This window comes from Crocuta crocuta, unplaced genomic scaffold (genome assembly GCF_008692635.1).
Source record: "Crocuta crocuta isolate KB4526 unplaced genomic scaffold, BGI_CrCroc_1.0 scaffold1293, whole genome shotgun sequence".
In the NCBI taxonomy this organism is placed as follows: domain Eukaryota; kingdom Metazoa; phylum Chordata; class Mammalia; order Carnivora; family Hyaenidae; genus Crocuta; species Crocuta crocuta.
In genome coordinates this window covers 175,610-195,006 of record NW_027531937.1, presented here as the reverse complement: position 1 = coordinate 195,006, position 19,397 = coordinate 175,610, and the positions used below count along the sequence as shown (strand labels likewise).

Below are 19,397 nucleotides of genomic sequence, written 5' to 3'. Positions count from 1 at the left end.
CCACCTTAATTTACAGGTTCATTATTATCTTTTCTCTTTTTCATACACCTTCAGATTCAACTCCCCCTGCCCCCTCTCTCCATACTACTTGCGGAAAAACCGCAACCCTGAGAAAATCTAGTTGTCCACTTTCTTTCTGTCAGCACCTTGCTGAATGGTTGGAGAAGCACAGCATCATGCTTCCTGGCCATATTTTCCATTCGTGATCGCTGATCTCAAGTGAACCTTAGTATAGCCCTATACTATTCTATAGTATACCTACAGTATAGCCTTAGTATAGCAATCACTCTCCATTTGCCTACGTTAATTCCCCTTCTCCTCTCTTGTTACTATGGGTGCACCATCTCTGCTCCATCTAAGGCCATTTCTTCCACCCTGGATCAGACCCTGTCCCTTCTCATGTGGCTTTTCTCCCCTTCTACCTAAATTACTGGTTTCCTCTGTCCTAGATGACTCCCATCAGAATGCAGACACCCTACTATTTCGCTCTTCCTTGACACCACCTCTCTCCCTGACTGCCACTCCCAATTCTCAGCTGCCCTTTACAGCGAAACTCATCAAAAGAATTGTCTACACTCATTGTGTCCATTTCTTCCTTTTGCTCTTAAAGGCAAACAAACTTGTGTTCATCACTCTTCCAGAGTAGCTCTTGCCGTGGTCAAGACTGGACTTGCCATTGCCAATTCCAATGGATCTAATAGCAACTTCTGATCCACCAATCCCCTGTGTGGATGGATTCATGTGGACTGTCTGCAGGATTACTCTCCTCCCTTTCCCCATCTATCAAGAAGCAATTAGTCTTTGTGTTCTAAGGGAGGTGATCTCTGAGTGCTTTGGGGTCAGCCAGACCTTGGTTCTAATATCTGTTCTGCTACTAATTAGTAGTTTCATTTCTGCAAGCTTCAGTTCCTCTAAAAATGGAGACAATAATCATACTTAACTCATAAGGTTGTGTTCAGAGTGCAATAAACTAATGCACGTAGAGCCCTCAGAAGAGAGACTGCCACATTGTGAAAATCAGGTAAATATTAGTTATTATTGGATGGCCAGCTCCTTTCCAGCAGAGAAAAAAATGGGCTCTTTTCTTTCTCTTAACAATTTTGAGTTACTGAATGGAGTCACTAGCCACAGTATATGCTTCAAATTAAGGGCAATGTCACATTGCTCTGATTTTCAGTTGTGTCCTAAGAGTTGACCTGAAGTTTGGTTAGATGGAGCTGCGAGGTTTTCCCCACAGGAATAACAATACAAATGTCCTACTTGGTGACTGAGTTTTCTGGATTCTGCCAAATTGTTCTAACTCACAATGGGATCCCCTTCAACTTGTTCCTATAAATGGATGCTTGAAAGCCAAAAGATTTCCTTATAGCACTTCAGTTATTTGGATTTCCTAATCACCCGAAGGTTAATGAGAAAATATTTTCCTAGTTTCATTATTTGCTGTTGAAAAAAATGAAATATATGATCCCAGTTTCCTATCTTAGGAAGCAGAGCAGAGCAAACAGTAATATTTCCTGTTCATCAAACAAACATTTATGGGGAAGTTACCATGCTTCCAGGACTGTGCTAAGCATTGCAGATGCAAAGGTGATCAGGACAGACTTCTGCCATCCAGTCACTTATCATCTAATAAAGGATTTTATGACTGAGGATCTTATTGAACCTCAGGCAATGTCCAATGTGCCTACCTATGCTTGACCTTTACAGGCCTCCTCTAAAGAAATGGTTCTTCAGGAGAGTCCCTGATCTAAAAAGGACAGTGCACAAGCTTATAGGTTGGAAGCTGAGCTCTGTTGACTTTGAGAAGGCACTCTCAGGATGTTACTAAATCTCTCTACACCTCGATTTCTGGACAGTAGCAAAATAGATAAAGTATGAAATGGACCGCACACTGTGCCTGGCACAGTAGATCCTTAGTAAATGTTACTTTCTCTCCAAAATAGAAGGCCCAAACATGCCGGAGTCCCCTAGGAAGAGAGTGACCCTCTTGCACCATGGCACCTGCAGACAGGAAGAAGAAGCTCTTCTTCCTATTTCGGGGGCAGCATTTATTAGAGAGTGGGACATATGGGGGGAAAGTGGCAATATTTCTGGGGCTCAGGGTGAAATATTTCTAGGACTCAAGTTTTCCAAAAAAACAGATTACAGCGGGCTAAGGTCTAATGTCCACTCTTACTGTTACTTGCTACATCATGAGTTGAATGGGTTTTGGGAGCTAGCCTGGGAACCCAACCTCTAGATTAAATATCTATATCTACATATCTATATCTAAAAATCTATATATCTATATCTATCTATATTCATATATAAAAATTCTTATTATATAAACAAATAATACATGTTCAAGGTAAAGGAAGAATGGTTTAGTACAGATGAGATAAACTATAAAATGAATTCCTCTTTCTCATCCCATCCTAGTCTCCATCACAAAACTGAAACACCATCCACAGCTCCTTGGGTGTCCTGGGAGAGATTATTTTAGGCATATTCAAATGGGTATATGAATTGTTCAAACAAGTTACATATCATACTCTAGATTCCAAATTAAAGGCAATACATTTCTAAATGAAGTTTTGGTCCAGCTCCAATCACAAGCTGGGGGTGTGGCTATTTTCCGTTTAGTAGGGCAAGGAAGTGTGCAAAGACCATGGATAAAAGTTCTTATCTACTAGTGGAAAACAGTAAAATTTTGAACAACATGTAGACCTTGGAAGGACGATACTTCAGCTATCTGGAAAGCTCCATGAGAACCCTCATTCCTTGGTGAATGAAGTGTGGCCATATGGTAACACTGGCTATACCTCTAGGATCAAAGGAATTCTTAGCTCCATCTCTAGAGCTAAGAGCACACTGCAGAAGCTAAAGGCGGCTGGCATAGTGCTTTGAGCACAGTGCCCAAAACTGATAGCCTGTTGAGGGTGCAGGTGATGCAGTGGTGGCCAGGGCTATGCCTGCTGCAGTCTGGGAATGCCTTCATCCCCTGGGCCACTCTGCTGCCCCAGTGGCAGGGCCGGCCTCGACTGCAGGCTCTGCTTGGAGCAAAGGCCAAAGCCTTTATGGGCTGCTCTGACTCTGGGGTCCCCAGGGTCCACACAACTCCTTGGTCAATGGAGAGGAGGAGGGGATGAGAATCTTATACAGATACAGCTGCTTCCTCCAAGAAATGCACGAGGGACGAAGTGCCTCAGGGGGAGACTTATTTGTAGCTGAACTATGTTATTAATTACCTTTGTGAGAAAGAGCTGCACAAATTCCACAATACCAAGTTTGAACAATAGCCAGAGGCCGCTAGGATCTGTCCACAGCCTTCCCAACCCCAGCTCCTAGAAGGACACCGATTTCAAGCATGAAAGACAGAAAGAAGTGGGCTGAGCCCTCCCTCTCCTCCGCGGCATTGCCCTTTGCTCCTCATCTCTGCAGGTAGCCTTCTGTCTCCTGGAGGCCTTCTGCTAGTTAACAGCAGAGCAGCAGAGAAGCAATGCCTGTCCCTCTCCCCCCCTCCCCCCTTCTCCCTGGGGAGCGTGGGCAGGACTGATTTAGGAGGGAGGAGTGGGGCCGAGGCTGCCTGAGCACAGCACGATTCTCTTCCGATATCCAGTCTCTTATCTGTGTCCTCTTAGGACAGGCCAACCAAGGACAAATGTATGCCCACCCATAAGGTTTCATCAGAAAGAAATTTGCACTTAATTGGTCACAGCATTAGCTCCAGGGCTGAACCGGCACAAAGGACATCTACCCTCCTCCTAGAGTTTAATATTTGTACATATATTTAATATATATGTATATTCACACTCGTAGTTGCTTTATTTCCCTTAAACAAAAATCAAAACCTCAGATAACTGTTTTAAAAAACATGTTTTATAACTTCCAGAAGAAAGAAATGGGCTTTACAAGAAAAGTCGTTAACTATCTCACACCTGAAAAAAAGTCATCATCCTTAGCAGAAACAATACAAACCAAGAGATGAGATGCTATGAAGTCTGCCGGGAAGCCAAGGATTCATTCTGGTAAAAATGCTAAGTATGTTCTCTGAAAAATCCAAATACCAATGCAGGAGGTGCTACTAACAAAAGCAATGCGTTTCATAAAATATATAAACAAATTGCATCCGTCCAGCCCTCCAGGATTCCTATTACTAAGTATGGAACAGAGATGAAGATTTAAAAGACTCCTCACTCAACATCAAATCAAAGGAAATAAACTCTGCCTGAGCCAAGAAGCTACTGGAAGGTGTATGTGGACATGAATCAGAATAAAGAACCATTCCAAAAATACACACAGAAGAAGGTCCCTGCAGAGGAAAATCATACACTTCCAACACACCCAGTTGGATCTACAGGGTGAAATCAGACAAAATACCCTGTGTTGAGATTAAGGGCAAAAACATTTGCTGCAATTGAAGTCTGTGATCAAACCATTAAAAAAGGAATCCATAGGATGCATGTGCATCTCTGCTGAGATGCAGAGACCAGCCCTGATCTTGAATTTTCCACCCAAGCACCCTGGATTGTGACCTGAGAGGAACTCTCTTCTTTCAGAGACTGCAGAGGGTCCTTTCTGGCTGCGTGGGGCCTCTCTTCTTTCACACCAGAATGGTGTTTCCAAGACGATATGGCCCTGGCAGTCAACATAGCATAGGTGCCGGAAGGAACAGCAGAGGCCAGGGTATGAGCCCTAGTCTTGCCACTAGTCTTTGGGAACCCTCCAAACCTGCCTAGACAGCGAGCTCTTCTGTAAAATGAAAAGACATTTACGGGACTTGTTAAAACAAATGCCAGTAGAGGGGGCGCCTGGGTGGCTCAGTGTTGGGTGTCCAACTTCGACTCAGATCATGGTTTCACAGTTCATGAGTTTGAGCCCCGTGTCGGACTCTGTGCTAAAGGCTGCTTCGGATTTTGTCTCCCTCTCTCTGCCCCTCCCCCACTCACACTCTGTCTCTCTCCCTCTCAGAAAAATAAATAAACATTTTTAAGAAATTCTTTTTTTAATCAGGGCACCTGGGTGGCTCAGTCAGTTGAGCGACTGACTTTGGCTCAAGTCATGACCTTGCAGTTGGTGAGTTCGAGCCCCACATCGGGCTCACTGCTGTTAGCCTGTCCAAGCAAAGCCTGCTTCAGATCCTCTGTCCCCCCCACCCCCGCCCCCTCCCGCTTGTGCTTTCCTAAAATTAAATAAACATTTAAAAAACATTTTTAATGCCAGTAGAGGACTGTGGATAACAGATTCCATTGTGTTAGTCTTTTTACCACACCATATGCAAGAGAAATGGGCAAAAAAGAAACAAGCCTCACAGATAGCGTTGTCCTTTGAAACCAGACAGACAAGGAAGTAAAATGGACACCGCATAGCCCGGCAGTAAAAAGACCCGAGTTCGAATGTGAGCTCTGCTGGCATTTGGCCATACGACCTTGGCTTCACCATCTTGCCGCGCCAAGGCTCAGTTTCCTCATCTGCAAAATGGAGATGATGGTAATAACTCCTTGCCAGGATTTCAGTGAGAATTTGTGGGAAATAAAATAACACCCGCAGCAGTGCTTGGCACGGACACTGCTCTCAGAAAATGTTCCTGCTTTCCTTCCTGCCTGATGTGACAACTCTCCCTGACCTTGAGAGAAACCAGATGGGAAATGTGCTCCTTCCTGTTTGCATAACTATAATGGAGATGGCACCATGGCATTTCTACCGCACACCTGGCCTCTACTGCCGGGTTAGGGTTCCCAAACTTCCTGCCTCTCCTCTGAAGAGAAGCATAAGCAGAGGGAGTCCCCTGGGAAGAAGGGATGACAATAGTGTTCCCAAAGGGCTGAGTGGGCACGTTTATAACAGGATTTAGAGATTCGCTGAGAAATGCTGCGGAGGCCGCCCCTCCTGCACCGAATCCCCACACATATGATGTGCTAGCTGGCAAATCAAGGAGTAGCCACATCAGCCTGTGATGCAGCAGTCGGAAACGGAGCGCTGGCCAAATGCTGGCCCCTTTCTGTTTGATGCGTCAGGCCCTGCAAACAACTTCATTTGGAAAATATGTGCCAAGCCTTGAAAATATGTTGGAAAAAGCACCAGCCCAGGTCCTCGAGGGCGTTTTTAGGAGTGTAGCAAGAAAGAGGAGCAGAGGGACTTTCCTCCAGAAACTCCATTTCAGCCCCCAGACATCTTGGGTTCTCCTTGCCAGCTTCCCGAAGCTGTTCCTATTCTAATGGCAGCCTGTGATGCTCTGAGGATAACACAGAGGCAGATGTTGCGTGGATCTGGCCCTGCCCCAAGGCCGATGACTCACCAGGATGACTGAGCCTCCCTGGCAGATAACACCGTTCTCAGAGGACTCCATGAAGCCAAGAACAAAACCCCAAGGCCTGGACACTCCAGGACTTTCCCTGGTACTTCACTAGAAATGGAAACTCTGTTAGCCCACATGGGGCATCAGAGACAGAGCTGCTGGTACCAGCCAGCGGTGGGAGAGGTGGGACAGGGGTTAGGGCATGGGGGAAAGATGCTCAGAAGTAGGTGGCTCAGGGCCTAGGCAATGCATTAGCTAAAGTGGCCGTGGGAGGGTCTTGGATGATAATCCACACATCGCAACAGCACTCTTGGTTTTCTGGCCCTGCTCCGAGCTACGGCTCTTTTCTCCCCTGACAATGAAATGACTGGGAATAAACGTCTGGAACTGGCCCTCCAGAGCCTTAAACTGAGAAGGCAGAGCAGGGGGTGTTGTTGGGTAAAGTGAGGGGCCATAGCCATATAGAGGCTTGGGGTCAGGCACATCTAAATTCAAAGACCCACTCGGCCACTTCCCAGCTGAAGGACCTTGTGCAAGCCTCTTGTCAGCCTCTTCGGGCTCAGTTTCTCCATTCATAAAATGAGAAGAAGGTTGTGAGAATGAACTGAGATCATCTATATCTATACGAAAAAAGGCTCAGCATAAGGTCTGGTGCAATGTGTCTACCTAATGAATGCCTGCTCTTTTATTTACTTATTTTGGTGATAACTCCAATTGTGACTTTGCTGTGGCCCAGCGGGGCTTCCACTTTATTTCTGAGTGCAAGTCCCCATTTTGGCCCCTTCTCTAGTCCTCTTAAGGCCTGAGCCCTTTCCCTGAACCACAGCCCAGGCCTCTGAGAACCACCCTAATGCTAGCTGGCCATAAGGATTTCTAGATTTCAGCTACCTTGATTCTTTGTCACTGTGCTTCACCCACAGATGACACCACTGCCATCCTTTGTCATGGACTCCTCCATTATCATATACTGTTGGTCTGAACTGGGACCATACATCTGGCATCTGTTGCCCAGTAGAGCTAAACTCCTCCATCAGCCCCAGAAGCATATCACTTACCTGAGACCAATGCCTCCCCTCTAGGCAGATCTAAGACACAAGTCTGGTTCCCCTTCCTACTAGCAACCCCACCCTGAAGACTGTAGATACACGGCAGGGTAAACTCTTGGAAGGAGGTGGTAGTTTGTGGAGTTGATCACAATAAGCAGTTTTTAGCCACCGGTTTGTCACAATGATCCTGGAAGCTTCTAAAATTCTATGATGGGCGTTTCTATTGCCTAGGTTACAAGAGCACCGGCAGACAAAGCACATCTACTTCCTTTCTCTCCTCTGACTTCAGACTTTGGTGAATAAGCCTGGAGCAGTGAACAAAATGCTATGGATGTTCTCAAAGTACCATGAAGTGGTACCATGGGGCAGGAGCGGGGTGCACAGATCACTTGGGTTCCCACAGTCAAAGATGGCTCTCAACGAAGGGAGAGATACCCACAGGATGCGGTCCTACCCATAATTCATTCACCAAGCCACACAGCCAGCCAGCCATTAGATGTATCTGCATCAAATACTTGCTAGGCTGCTTGCAAAAGGGATGCAAAGGTGAATAAAGCAGGGCTCTGCCTCAGGAAGCCCATAGACTGCCCAGGCTAGGAGCAGTCACAACACGGTATAGTAGGCGCTGTGACACAGGAACCTGTGAGTTCTCTGGCAGTGCTGAGGTAGCGCGTCTCAGTCAGACCTGGGAGGAGTGGGTAGGTGGTGGCAGGGAGAGACTCCAGACTAGAGGACTTCAACTGAGGCTTCAGTGGTGAGTGGGAACCTGCTGAGCAGAAGGCAAATAGTGGTAACAGCCTGTGCAGAGGCTCACGGTGTATGAGAGCGTGATGTGTCCAAGGATCCAGGAGCCGATCAGTATAGCAATGGAAGGGGTTTGTTTTTAGTACTGAACTGCAGGAGATGAGCCTAGAGAGGCAGGTAGAGATCTAATCAGGAAGGGCTGTGTGTTGAGTGAAGGAGGTTCAACTGTATCCCACGGGCTGTGAGGAGACACTGGCATAAGAACCTCTAAAAAGTGGCTAGTGTGGCAGCATGACAGGGCACAGGATGGAAGAGCCATTGGCTTTTGGCTGAACTCATCCAAGTTTTCTCAAAGTTTTGACCTTCCCTGTGGGCAGTCTCCCGTTGTGTGAGGTAGCCCCAGTTGGAAGATGTACCCTGGTGCAGAGCTCTATAAGTTACCCATTTTAGAGACGTGGCAAAGCAGAGCATGCTCTAGTGATCTCCGTGACCATCTTGCTCCTTTGTGTTCCCAGTACTTGGCACATAGTAGATACACAATACTGGTTGAACAAATGAATAAACCACAATGGGAGGCATATCCTTACTAAAAACCTCAGGTGAGTGCATTAGCCTCAAGGGCCTTTATCTCCCTATCCACAGAATGTTTCCTACCACCAAACTAGATGTCCATTATATTTGGAGGATGGGGGAGGGGGTGGACTCTTAGACCTGAAAAAGGCCCACAACCCTGCATGAGGGTTATGGTTCTTACATGTGTATGCTCCACTCAACACCCCCATCACTTAACACTGAGTTGCATTAATCAGATGCCAGGCAAGAAAACAGAAGGGAAAGTGAGCTGACCTATTCTGTTTACATTGGTTGTATTATCCTCAGTGCCAGTCCTTGCAGGGCTGTTGAGAGGAGAGGAGACAAGATAAGCAAGAATACAGTACCTGACACATGTTAGGTGCCCAGAGATGTGTGACCAACTCCCTCCCTGGCTAGGCTAAGGGCTTGCTAAATGACAGCACGCATTACTCATGGTCCTTATCACAGCCCTACGATGTAGGCATTCTTACTCTCATTAGAGCTGAGGTGATTATAGGCTTTCTCAGGCCACATAGCCCATAAGTAGGAAATTCAGGATCTGAACCCAGGTCTGCCTGATTCCAAAGTCCATTCCTCTCCTCTCCACCCGGCTGCTTTGAAAAGACAAACAGCACTGGGCACCTACTGAGCACAGCTGGGTTGATACAATGAACGCAGGAGTTGAAGAATACCATGTGTATCAGGGACATCAAAAGCAGCCATACCCCCTCTGGTGTTGGCAAAGTGATGAATTCCAGCATGAGACAACCAGGTTCCTTCCTCCAAGGGCCATTTTTCACTGAGGTCCATGTTTCCAACAGCTCTCTTGTACATGCAGCTCTTGGAGCAAATGGAATCTCCTGAAATAAATAACGAGCACAGAAAAGGGAAATGAATTACCATTGATGCTCTCCTGGGACGGAGAAGCCTTCTAGAAGGAAAGTCGTCATTTCTAGTTCAGTATGTTTCTTTAGCATGCAGAGGTTGTGGTCAAGATTTGGGCACTGCTTGAATATGAGATCGTCCAATGAGGCTACTCAAGCCCACAAACCATGGCTTCTCTCCCCATTCAGTTAACAAATGTTTACAGAGCAACCATTACATGCCAGGCTTTGAGCAAGGAACTCACCGTGTTGTGTTCTGCATGTTATACAGACTTCTAGAATTTTAGGGTAGGACACAGTAGAGTCTCAATTTCATTAAAATAAATAGGTATATACTTCTATATACGCTTAAAACACAGATTGGAAACATTTTGAACTGGAAAATTGGAAGTAGCTAGTATTACATGGGAATTATGAGTGCTTTTTATTTTCTTTGTAATTTTGTGCATTTCAACAATAAACATGCATTGCTCTGATAGTCTGAAAGAAGTATACAATAAGTGTCGTTTGAAAGAAAAATATCAGGGCTAAGAAGGACCATCGAGATCAATGCGAAATTTCCCCTTGAAAACTAACAGAAAGTCACATGTCATGAGGGTCTTGGCTTTCATCAAAAGGTTAACTCACCAGCTGCCTCTGAGAGGTCCATCCAGCCTGGGGAATCTCTACCTGTATCTGGGAGGATTACAACTCATGGCCAATCTTTTGCTTTTTCATTCCAAAGAGATTTTCATAAAGCTCTGCATGTAGCAGGTTCTCAAATGGTTGTGGCTGAATAATTGGCCATGACTGATTGACTTGATCTAGAAGTACAGTGCATGGACTATCCACCACGTCAGAAACCCTATCAGCCTAACTAGGATGGCCACGGATTATCAGTTGTTGTAATCAGACCAGCTGGCTTGTTTTGGTCTCTAGAACACTGTTGAAAGTTGCCTTGAAGTTCTCCCGCAGGCACGGCACATTGACAGGTTGTCTTTTGGCTGCCTGCCTGGAGAAGTTTGGTACTCTTGGGAATTGCAAGGACTAACCAAAAATCTCTAGTAAAATACCAGGCGGTACCATAGATTGTGCTATATTTTATTGGGTACTGGCTCCCTAGGGATTTGTTTTCAATCCAAGCACCCAAAAGTTTTAGAAGGGAATTCTAGACCAGAGGGGATATAGCACAATGACACAGCAAAAACACTGGCCTTATGGATAGACCCAGATTTTAGCCTTGGCTCTGGCACTACGGGGTGATTTGGGGCAAACCACTTACTCTCTCTGGCTTAATTTTCTCAACTTTAAATGAAGGAATTAGGACCAGATGTCGGCAAAGGCTTGTTCAGTCTTCCAAAACCTGCAGCCTATAATAATATGCTTTACATACAAAGGCGACCTATCCACCCACATCAGTGGGTGGAGAAAGCTGTGTTATTTATCCATTAGCAAACTGAGACATCAGCCTTAGCACATGAGAGGTGGCTGATCAAGGCTAGAGATAATCTGCCACCGGATCAAGACATGCTCTCCGTGCAAAACTAAAAACATGTCCGGAATAGAAATCCAATTCTGAGCCGTGATCACGCTGGCAAAATCATTTAAACAAATGACCTAAGTATTCAACATCTTATATCTTCACCGATCATGAAATAACATTAATAATATTACTACATCCTTAAAAAGCAACTTTTATTTACAGGAGACTGGTCATTCAAAACCACTTCATCATTAATTCTTGCAGTCTCTTTGAGGAGTTGGAGATTCTAATAGCTTTATTTGACAAAAACCAAGCTTTATTGATTAGTTGTCCCCATCCTTCTTGGCCCAGTGACCTAGGCACTCCCTCCCCTACCAAGGAACCAGATTTGTAGGATGGTCTCTTCTGGATGTGTGAGGTTAGATTCTCACACTCATGCATTTATTTTATTAATCTGAGCTACATAGGCTCACAGTGTTTTATTAACTTCAACCTACAAACCCTGCTGGTTTCTCTGATGCTTGAATTTCACACCCCAGCTTGGGAAAGCCACACACAAAATATGAACTGAAATTGCATCAAGCACAAGTATTTCGAGGAAGACTTTGATTAATCCCATCTGTTACTGACACCCTAACACTATCACTTCAGTCACGGGAAGCCCCAGAGCTGTTCATGAAACTGTGGAGCCTGGAAAACACTTTCCAGGCCTCTGGCCATAATTTATTCAGGGTTTTCTATAGAGTGTGGAACTTCTATCCAAGTCTAAACTTTCTCAAAGACTAAGTCTGTGCAGAAGAAACTAAAAAACAACAACAATAAAAATCTTTTATGCTTATTTATTTTTGAGAGAGAGTGGGGGAGGGATAAAGAGAGGGGAAGAGGGAGAGTCCCAAGCAGGCTCTGCTCTGTCAGCCTGGAGCCCAACTCGGGGTTTGAACTCACAAATCATGAGATATCATGATATCAGATATCAGATATCATGACCTGAGCCAAAACCAAGAGTCAGACGCTTAACCGGCTGAGCCACCCAAGTGCCCCTAAAAAGACAAAATTAATGCAACCTTGGGAATGGGGAATGAGGAAATACTTTAAAGGATAAGGTGAGGTGACGGGAGTTGGAAAGCCTGTTGAAATTCTACAGCTGTAACTGACTTTGAGAAACATTTTTCAAAGAGCTACCTGTATTCCCACATTCATTGAAGCATTATTTACGATAGCCAAGATGTGGAAATATGGTGTCTTGTTAATGAATGAATGAAAGTGTTTTATTTACATGTACACAGTCACGTAGTAGATCTGGAGGGAAAGAAGCCAAAGAGAGAGAAAAATACTACGTAATATCACTTACATGTCGAATCTATAAAGAACAAAAGTAGAACACTTAGAAAAAAAATAGAAAAGGAGTTGCCAGGGGCAGGAAGTTGGAGAAAATAGGGAGAGGTTGGTAAAAGAGTGCAAACTTTCAGCTGTAAGATGAATAGGGTCTGAGGGTCTAATGTACAGTCCACTGACTCTAGCTGATAACACTGTATTATAAAAGTGAAATTTGTTAAAAGAGTAGAACTTAAATGTTGTCCCCCATAAGAAGAAAAGGTAAATATGTGAGGTAAGGGATAAGCTAACTAGGTGGGAAGACTCATTTCACAATGTACACATACACCAAATCACCAGTGTACACTCTAAATATCTTTCAATATTATTTGTCAATTAAACTTCAATAAAGCTGAAAAAATAATATAGGAAAAGTAAAGAGAAGCACTAAGCCACCTGCATCATTGGACACAGGGATGTATGGAATACAGGATACTCTGAATACATAATTGATCTTTCATAAACACTTGTTGATTGAACAGATGCATAAATGATAATGACCAGTGTTTGTAAGGACCCTAGTCTCATATCGGATACTGTTAGGCTGGCAAAGGAAATCTGCCTGCCCCAGGAGAGGGGTGTGGGACCCAACGGACCTTTGGACTTGAGGAAGTTAACTATGACTCCCTCCCAGCCAGAACTCTCCCTAAACAGACATGTCCTCCTCTCTTTTCAGAGCTGCCTCCAGAGCAAGCCATCTGCCTGGCTGCTTGAGCCAGAAACAGGCTATCCTTGATTGATTGATTATGTCGCACATCGGATCAATCACCGCGCTTTGTCCATTCTAACTTTCAGATGCCTCAAGAATATATTTGCTTTTCTCTGTTCTCAGTTCAGCCACTATCATCTCCCACTGAAATACTACAGTGATTTCAGTGGGCCCCTGGTCTTCCTTTCCTCCAACCCAGTCTCCACACTTTGCTGTATAGTATATTTTAAATTTTCTTTGTAAAATTTTTTGTTTATTTATTTTGAGAGAACATGCACACAAATGGAGTGGGGGGAGGGGCAGCAAGAGAGGGAGAGAGAGAATCCCAAGCAGGCTCCATGCTGTCAGCACAGAACCCAAAATGCGGCTTGATCTCATGACCATGAGATCATGACTGGAGCCCAAATCAAGAGTTGGACCCTTGGGGCGCCTGGGTGGCTTAGTTGGTTAAGCCTCCGACTTTCGCTTAGGTCATGATCTCACGGTTCGTGGGTTCGAGCCCCGCGTCGGGCTCTGTGCTGACTGCCAGCTCAGAGCCTGGAGCCTGTTTCAGAGTCTGTGACTCCCTCTCTCTCTGACCCTCCCCTACTCATGCTGTCTCTCTCCTAGAAATAAATAAAACATTAAAAAAAAAAAAAAAAAAGAGTTGGACCCTTAACCGACCGACCTACCTGGGTGTTCCAGTTGTATTAATATTTTTAAAACACACATCTGATCATGTCACCCCTTGATTAAAATACTCCAATGATTCATTATTCCAAGGGAAAAGTCTGGATGGCTTCACACATAAGGCCCAACTATAGAGAAGTATTTACAATCTCTGAATAAGCAGCTTTCTTTGGTCTTTTGTATATTCATCCAGCCATTCTAGAGCTCTAGCAAGATTGTTCTTCCTGCCTCACCTTGCTAACTACAGCTTATCCTTTACATCTCATCTTAGAGTTGGTTATGTGTTCCCACAGACTTCCCTGTGCTTACCTCATTACATGTTTCACACTATCTGTTAATATGTAGAGTTTACTTCATAGTTTATGTCTTTGAGAGCAGAGATCCCACTTATTTGTATCCCCAGCATTTGTACAGTGGCTGGCCCACGGTAAGCACTCAACATATATTTGTTGAATGAATGAATGGTGGTGCTTGGCACAAGTGGAAGCACATGTGGAAACGTATTCTCTTTGCAACCTCACCTACCTCCTCTGCTTCTTTGGAAATTTCTCCACTTAAACACCACACCTTATCTGCCTCTGCTTCTTGGCCCCATTCTGACCTTCTCATCCAGTCTAACCTGCTGAGATTCCCCCACTCATACTCCCACTTCAGTCTGCATACCTGCTCCTCTGCCCAGAATGCCACTAGAGTCCCTGCCCTTCACACACCTGCCTCCCTCCCCAAGCTTGGGATGAAACTACACATGACTATCCACAGGAGACACCTGCCTACCTAATACAGCCAACTCACACCTAAACCTCTAACCACCATCTCTAGAGGCTTTTCTGGCAGTGGGACTAGATCTAGAAATACAAATTTAGAAAACCCCTTGCCATAACCTTGACTGTGCCTTAACTGCCATAATATAGTTCCAACTGTAGAGAAGGAATAAATTATGTAGAAGAGTCATATGTGGGGAATCATGTGGTATATTGCATCATCCAAGTATTCAAGCAACAAGGGGTTGTAAAGAATATGAACACCCTTACAATAAGAAAGTCCACTTGCTGATAACTTATGCTACAAATCAAAATATACATTAACTTACACTATAAGTCAAGATGTATATTGAGATATTATTAGTCATACAAAATTAATTCATTTATTCATTTGATAAATATTTACTTAGTATCTCCTATGTTCTAGTCACTGTGCTAAATGCTTGGGATAGAAAAGGGTAAGTGTCACTTTTTCTCAAAGGAGTTTTAAACCTTGTCAAGGAGACAGATATCTAGACGTGTCACTACAGAATAAGGTACTAAGTACAAGCATAGGGGCATGCACAAGGTAAACCAAAGATCAGCAAATAATAAAATCTAGAATTTTAGTCCAACCCTTGCCTTATGCATGACTCTCCAGTATATGCCTACCTGGCTTAAATTTAAAAACGTAAAATACTACCAGTGGGAAGGACCTTCCTTCCCCTCCAGGCAGCCCATAACATTTGTGAACACTTTTGTCAAGAATCTCATTTTTAAATCCTTAATATATTGATATTCAGCAACAATTCTCAGTGCTGCTGAGCTATTTTAGGGCCCCTACCTCCTTATTCTATTCTTCAAAGGCTGATTAAAGATGGTATACTTTTCCAGAAATATCAAAAATTGACCCTAGTTCTGGTGCTCTCTGAGTCTTGCAGATCTGAACCTTCTTCTTCAAGTCAGAAATCAAAAGGAGTGTTCCACAGTGGTTATGAGTAGAACGTATAAATCTATCTTGTCACACCCAGAAAACAAGCCAGACAATTAAGTTGAAGTGCAAGAGAGAAGTGGTTCCACGATGGGATCTTCTTCTCAGCTAGGAACTCCTAGCTATCACCTCCGTTATCTGAAATCTAGGTGTCTTAGTCAGTTTGGGATGCTATGACAAAGTACCATACATTGGGTGGCTTATAAAAACCAGAAATTTACTTCTTATAGTTCTAGAGGCCGAAAGTCCAAGATGAGGCTGCCAGCATGGTCAGGTTCTGGGGAGGACTCCCTCTTGGTTGCACACTGCTGACTTCTCATTGCATCTTCACGTGGCAGAAGAGGCTAGAGAGTTCACTGGGATCCTGTTTACAAGGGCATTAATTCCTTGCATGAGGGCTCCACCCTTATGACCTAATCACATCCAAAGGCCCTCCCGATACCATTACATTGGGGGGTTAGGACTTCAATATGTATGAATTTTGAGGGACACGAATATTCAGTCTATTGTACTAGTATCTTCTATCAGAGAAATCCAATCACCAGCCACCTTGTGGACCAGGGTAGCATACAGGGCAATATCCTCTCGGGCAGCTCCAAGAGTTTGGCTCTGATGAGCTTCTTTCTAAATTTGGAAGATTCTTTTCTTTCCATCTCCAAATAAATCAAACACATCAGAGTCCACATTTGGGTTTCAAGTGATAAAATTCAGCAGCACATACAAGACAAGACTCTTAAGCTGAGAAGAGAAGAGTAGAATGCTCTTAAGTATCCACTATATAAGAAAATACCTCTTTACATGAATAAAGGGACATGAAATGCTGGAGGCACAGTGTCTTCCTCTGTCTGATATGGTTATTTAGACAGTTGGCATGATTCTTCTAGGATCCTTATTTGTTCCCAAGTATTCTTACCAGCTTTGTAGAATTGGAAAGTTTGAGTAACTTAAAAACCATTATTTCAAATTGGCTCATCCAACTAAGCAGAATATTTGTGAAGACACTGAGTAGTTTACTGATGTTAATATTTTAAGTACTCCAATAAATAATGTATGCTACTACTCTAAGGAGCTATGGCAACAAGCATATTTTTAGGAAGCTTAATGAAGTTATAAAGCTATGAGGTTCTTTGCAGTGACTCAGACTTTTCATCTCTAAAGTCAGTCCATTGAGACCAAGCTTTACCATGAAGCCTTCCCAGGCAGAGTTATTTCCTTCTCTGTGCTTTGCAGAACTTTTTTATATCTCATTAGGACAATGCTTTTCCATTGGATGATAGTACTCTCTTTACAAGATGATTGTCATGCACAGTAGGAAGTGTCTCTTCAGAACAAAAATGATATCATATCCACATTTCCATTACCACTGTTAGCCCAGTAGCCCCATATCTGGCTGGAAGTGGGGTTGGGCAATGTTTTTTGGATGAATGAGACCGACATACCTACAGCTGAGAGACTCCAACGAGTCTGTACCTGCAAACTCTTCACATAACTCACGGTTCTACCAGAAATCACAGCAAAAGATTTGTCACCATGTTCTGCCATCCGGGTAGCACAATGCCTAAGTACATGCTGATGAAGTAGGGAAAAGGAAGAGAAATGTTTCAAGAAAACTGGGTTCTCAGGTGGCTTGGATTTGTTTCTTAATTTAGTGACTCTGGACAAATCACTTCATCTTCCTGGAGCTCAGCTTTTCTAGTGTGTGAAATAAGGCTCATAAAGTCCATTATTCTATCTTTAACAGAATTTTGTGAACATCATATGTCAACTGGAGGACCATCGAAACAGGAATCAAACACATAGCACTGTCATCATTCAGCAAGTTTGCTTAGGGATATCACCTGTTATGCAGCATTGAATTCCAACTCGTGGCTGCCCAGTTTGGGAGGTGACAGCATGGAGGAGGCAGTGTAAATGTACAGTCTAAATTTGGGTAAGAGCAAGGACTTCAGGGACAGATCTAGATTCAAATCCCAGGTCCACCATTTCCTAGCAGTGATCCAAGAGTCAGGTATATACCTTGCTAAGCCTCATTTTCCCACTCTCTAACAGAGGATCACATGGGGCACCTGGGTGGCTCAGTCGGTTGAGAGTCCGACTGTGGCTCAAGTCATGATCTCACAGTTTGTGGGTTCGAGTCCCACGTCAGGATCTGTTCTGACAGGTAGCTCAGAGCCTGGAGCCTGTTTCAGATTCTGTATCTCCCTCTCTCTGATCCTCCCCTGCTCACGCTGTCTCTCTCTCTCTCTCTCAGAAATGAATAAAACATTTAAAAAATTTTTAAAAAACAGAGGATCACAACACACACTTTGTGGGGTTGCTGTAAGGACGAAATGAGAAATACCTGTAATGTACCTCATATAGATCTATCCTATCTGGTAATGCAACTCAATAAATGGCAATAGTAGTTGCGTTTTTTTTTAATGGTTTTTTTTTTTTTGAGGGAGGGAGAGGGCCAGAGAGAGTGAGAGAGAGGGAGACACAGAATATGAAGCAGACTCAAGGCTCTGAGCTGTCGGCACAGAGACCGATGTGGGACTCGAACTCACCAATGGCAAGATCATGACCTGAGCTGAAGTCAGACACTTAACCGACCGAGCCACCCAGGCGCCTGAGAGTAGTTTGTTTTGATTAAGATCTTTATTAACTCCTGAAGTAGATACACTTCTGGAAGTGACTTATTCTACCTGCAAACTTCATTCCATGAGGAAAACTGTGATGGAGTATTAGGAAGCCATCATCTGTCCCCAGAGCAAGGCTGCTGGCTGGAACCCATTTCCTAGAAAAGAACATGTGTAATACGTGGCCTAAAGTGCACACGTGAAACATGGGCTCTGTGCCATTCCAGAAAGGAAGGGGCTAAGCAGGAAGGAGCAAGAGAGACAAAGAGGCAGAGGAAAGTTCTGTAAGGACTTGCTGAGGCAGAGCCATAAATGAGGCCGCCTAGGCGTGGGATATTGCAAAACCACAGGAGAGGATTAAGTGGTTCTATTTCAGAACAGGAATTGAAATGCACTCTATGAAGCAGAGACAAAGAGCCAGAATAAGACAAATGACCACAGCTCTGATAATGAACCAAACTGTCACAGCTCTGATCTAGAAGGGCGTATTGACAGAGAACAAACTGAGGGTTGCTGGCAGTGTGTTGGGTGGGGGGATGGGCTAAATGGGTGATGGGCGCTAAGGAGGACACTTGTTGGGATGAACACTGGGTGTTACATACATGTAAGTGATGCATCACTAAACTTTACTCCTGAAACCATTCCTACACTATATGTTAACGAGCTTGGATTTAAATGAAAAAATAATATATTAAAGGAAATTAAATCAGTCCATTTAATATTTTTAAAAAACCCTGTCAGAACCAAGAGAATTCTAAGAAGACATGAAGACCTAAATGTAATGCGGCATTCTAGATGAGTTCTGGAACAGAAAAAGGGCATTTTGTAAAAAGTAAGGAGATATAAATAAATTGTAGACTTCAGTTCATACTAATGCACTGCATCAATATTCATTAATTGTAACAAATACACTTTACTAACATAAGATGTTAATACTAAGGGAAACTGGGTGTGGGGTGTATGAGAACTCTGCATACTGTCTCTGCAATTTTTTCTGTAAAGTTAAAACTGTTCTATATAAATCTATGAATAATAACAATAAAAAGAAGAACAGTGTATTGAAGTGGGCTCCACAGCAAAGGGCTGTTGTCCAAATAAAGATCTTTACACACTTGTGCAGGGGTAAATGTCAGAGTCACCATCTAATCCAAGTGTCCATTAGAAAGAAGATGTGAGTCACATGTATAATTAAAAAAATTTTTTTTCTAGTAGCCTCACTAAAAAAGTTATACAGGTGAAATTAATTTTAATAATGTATTTATTTAATCTGCTTTATTCAGAATAGTGTTTCAACATGTAATCGATAAAAA

The 19,397-nt window shown here is 43.6% G+C and overlaps 1 protein-coding gene across 3 annotated transcripts in view; it reads right to left on the bottom strand.

Moving 5' to 3' along the window:
- AMOTL1 (angiomotin like 1) overlaps positions 1-19,397 on the bottom strand; it is a 154,614-nt gene that overhangs the window by 124,412 nt on the left and 10,805 nt on the right. For 2 of the 3 annotated variants that reach the window (XR_013337789.1, XM_077775031.1), the window contains exon 2: positions 9,366-9,500. Coding sequence is in view for 2 of the 3 variants with exons in the window: in XM_077775031.1 (XP_077631157.1) it covers positions 9,366-9,474 (109 nt within the window). In the remaining variant the exon portion in view is untranslated. Of the gene's footprint in view, positions 1-9,286; positions 9,501-19,397 lie in introns of those variants that run through there. The other variant, XM_077775032.1, reaches the window with a different exon arrangement.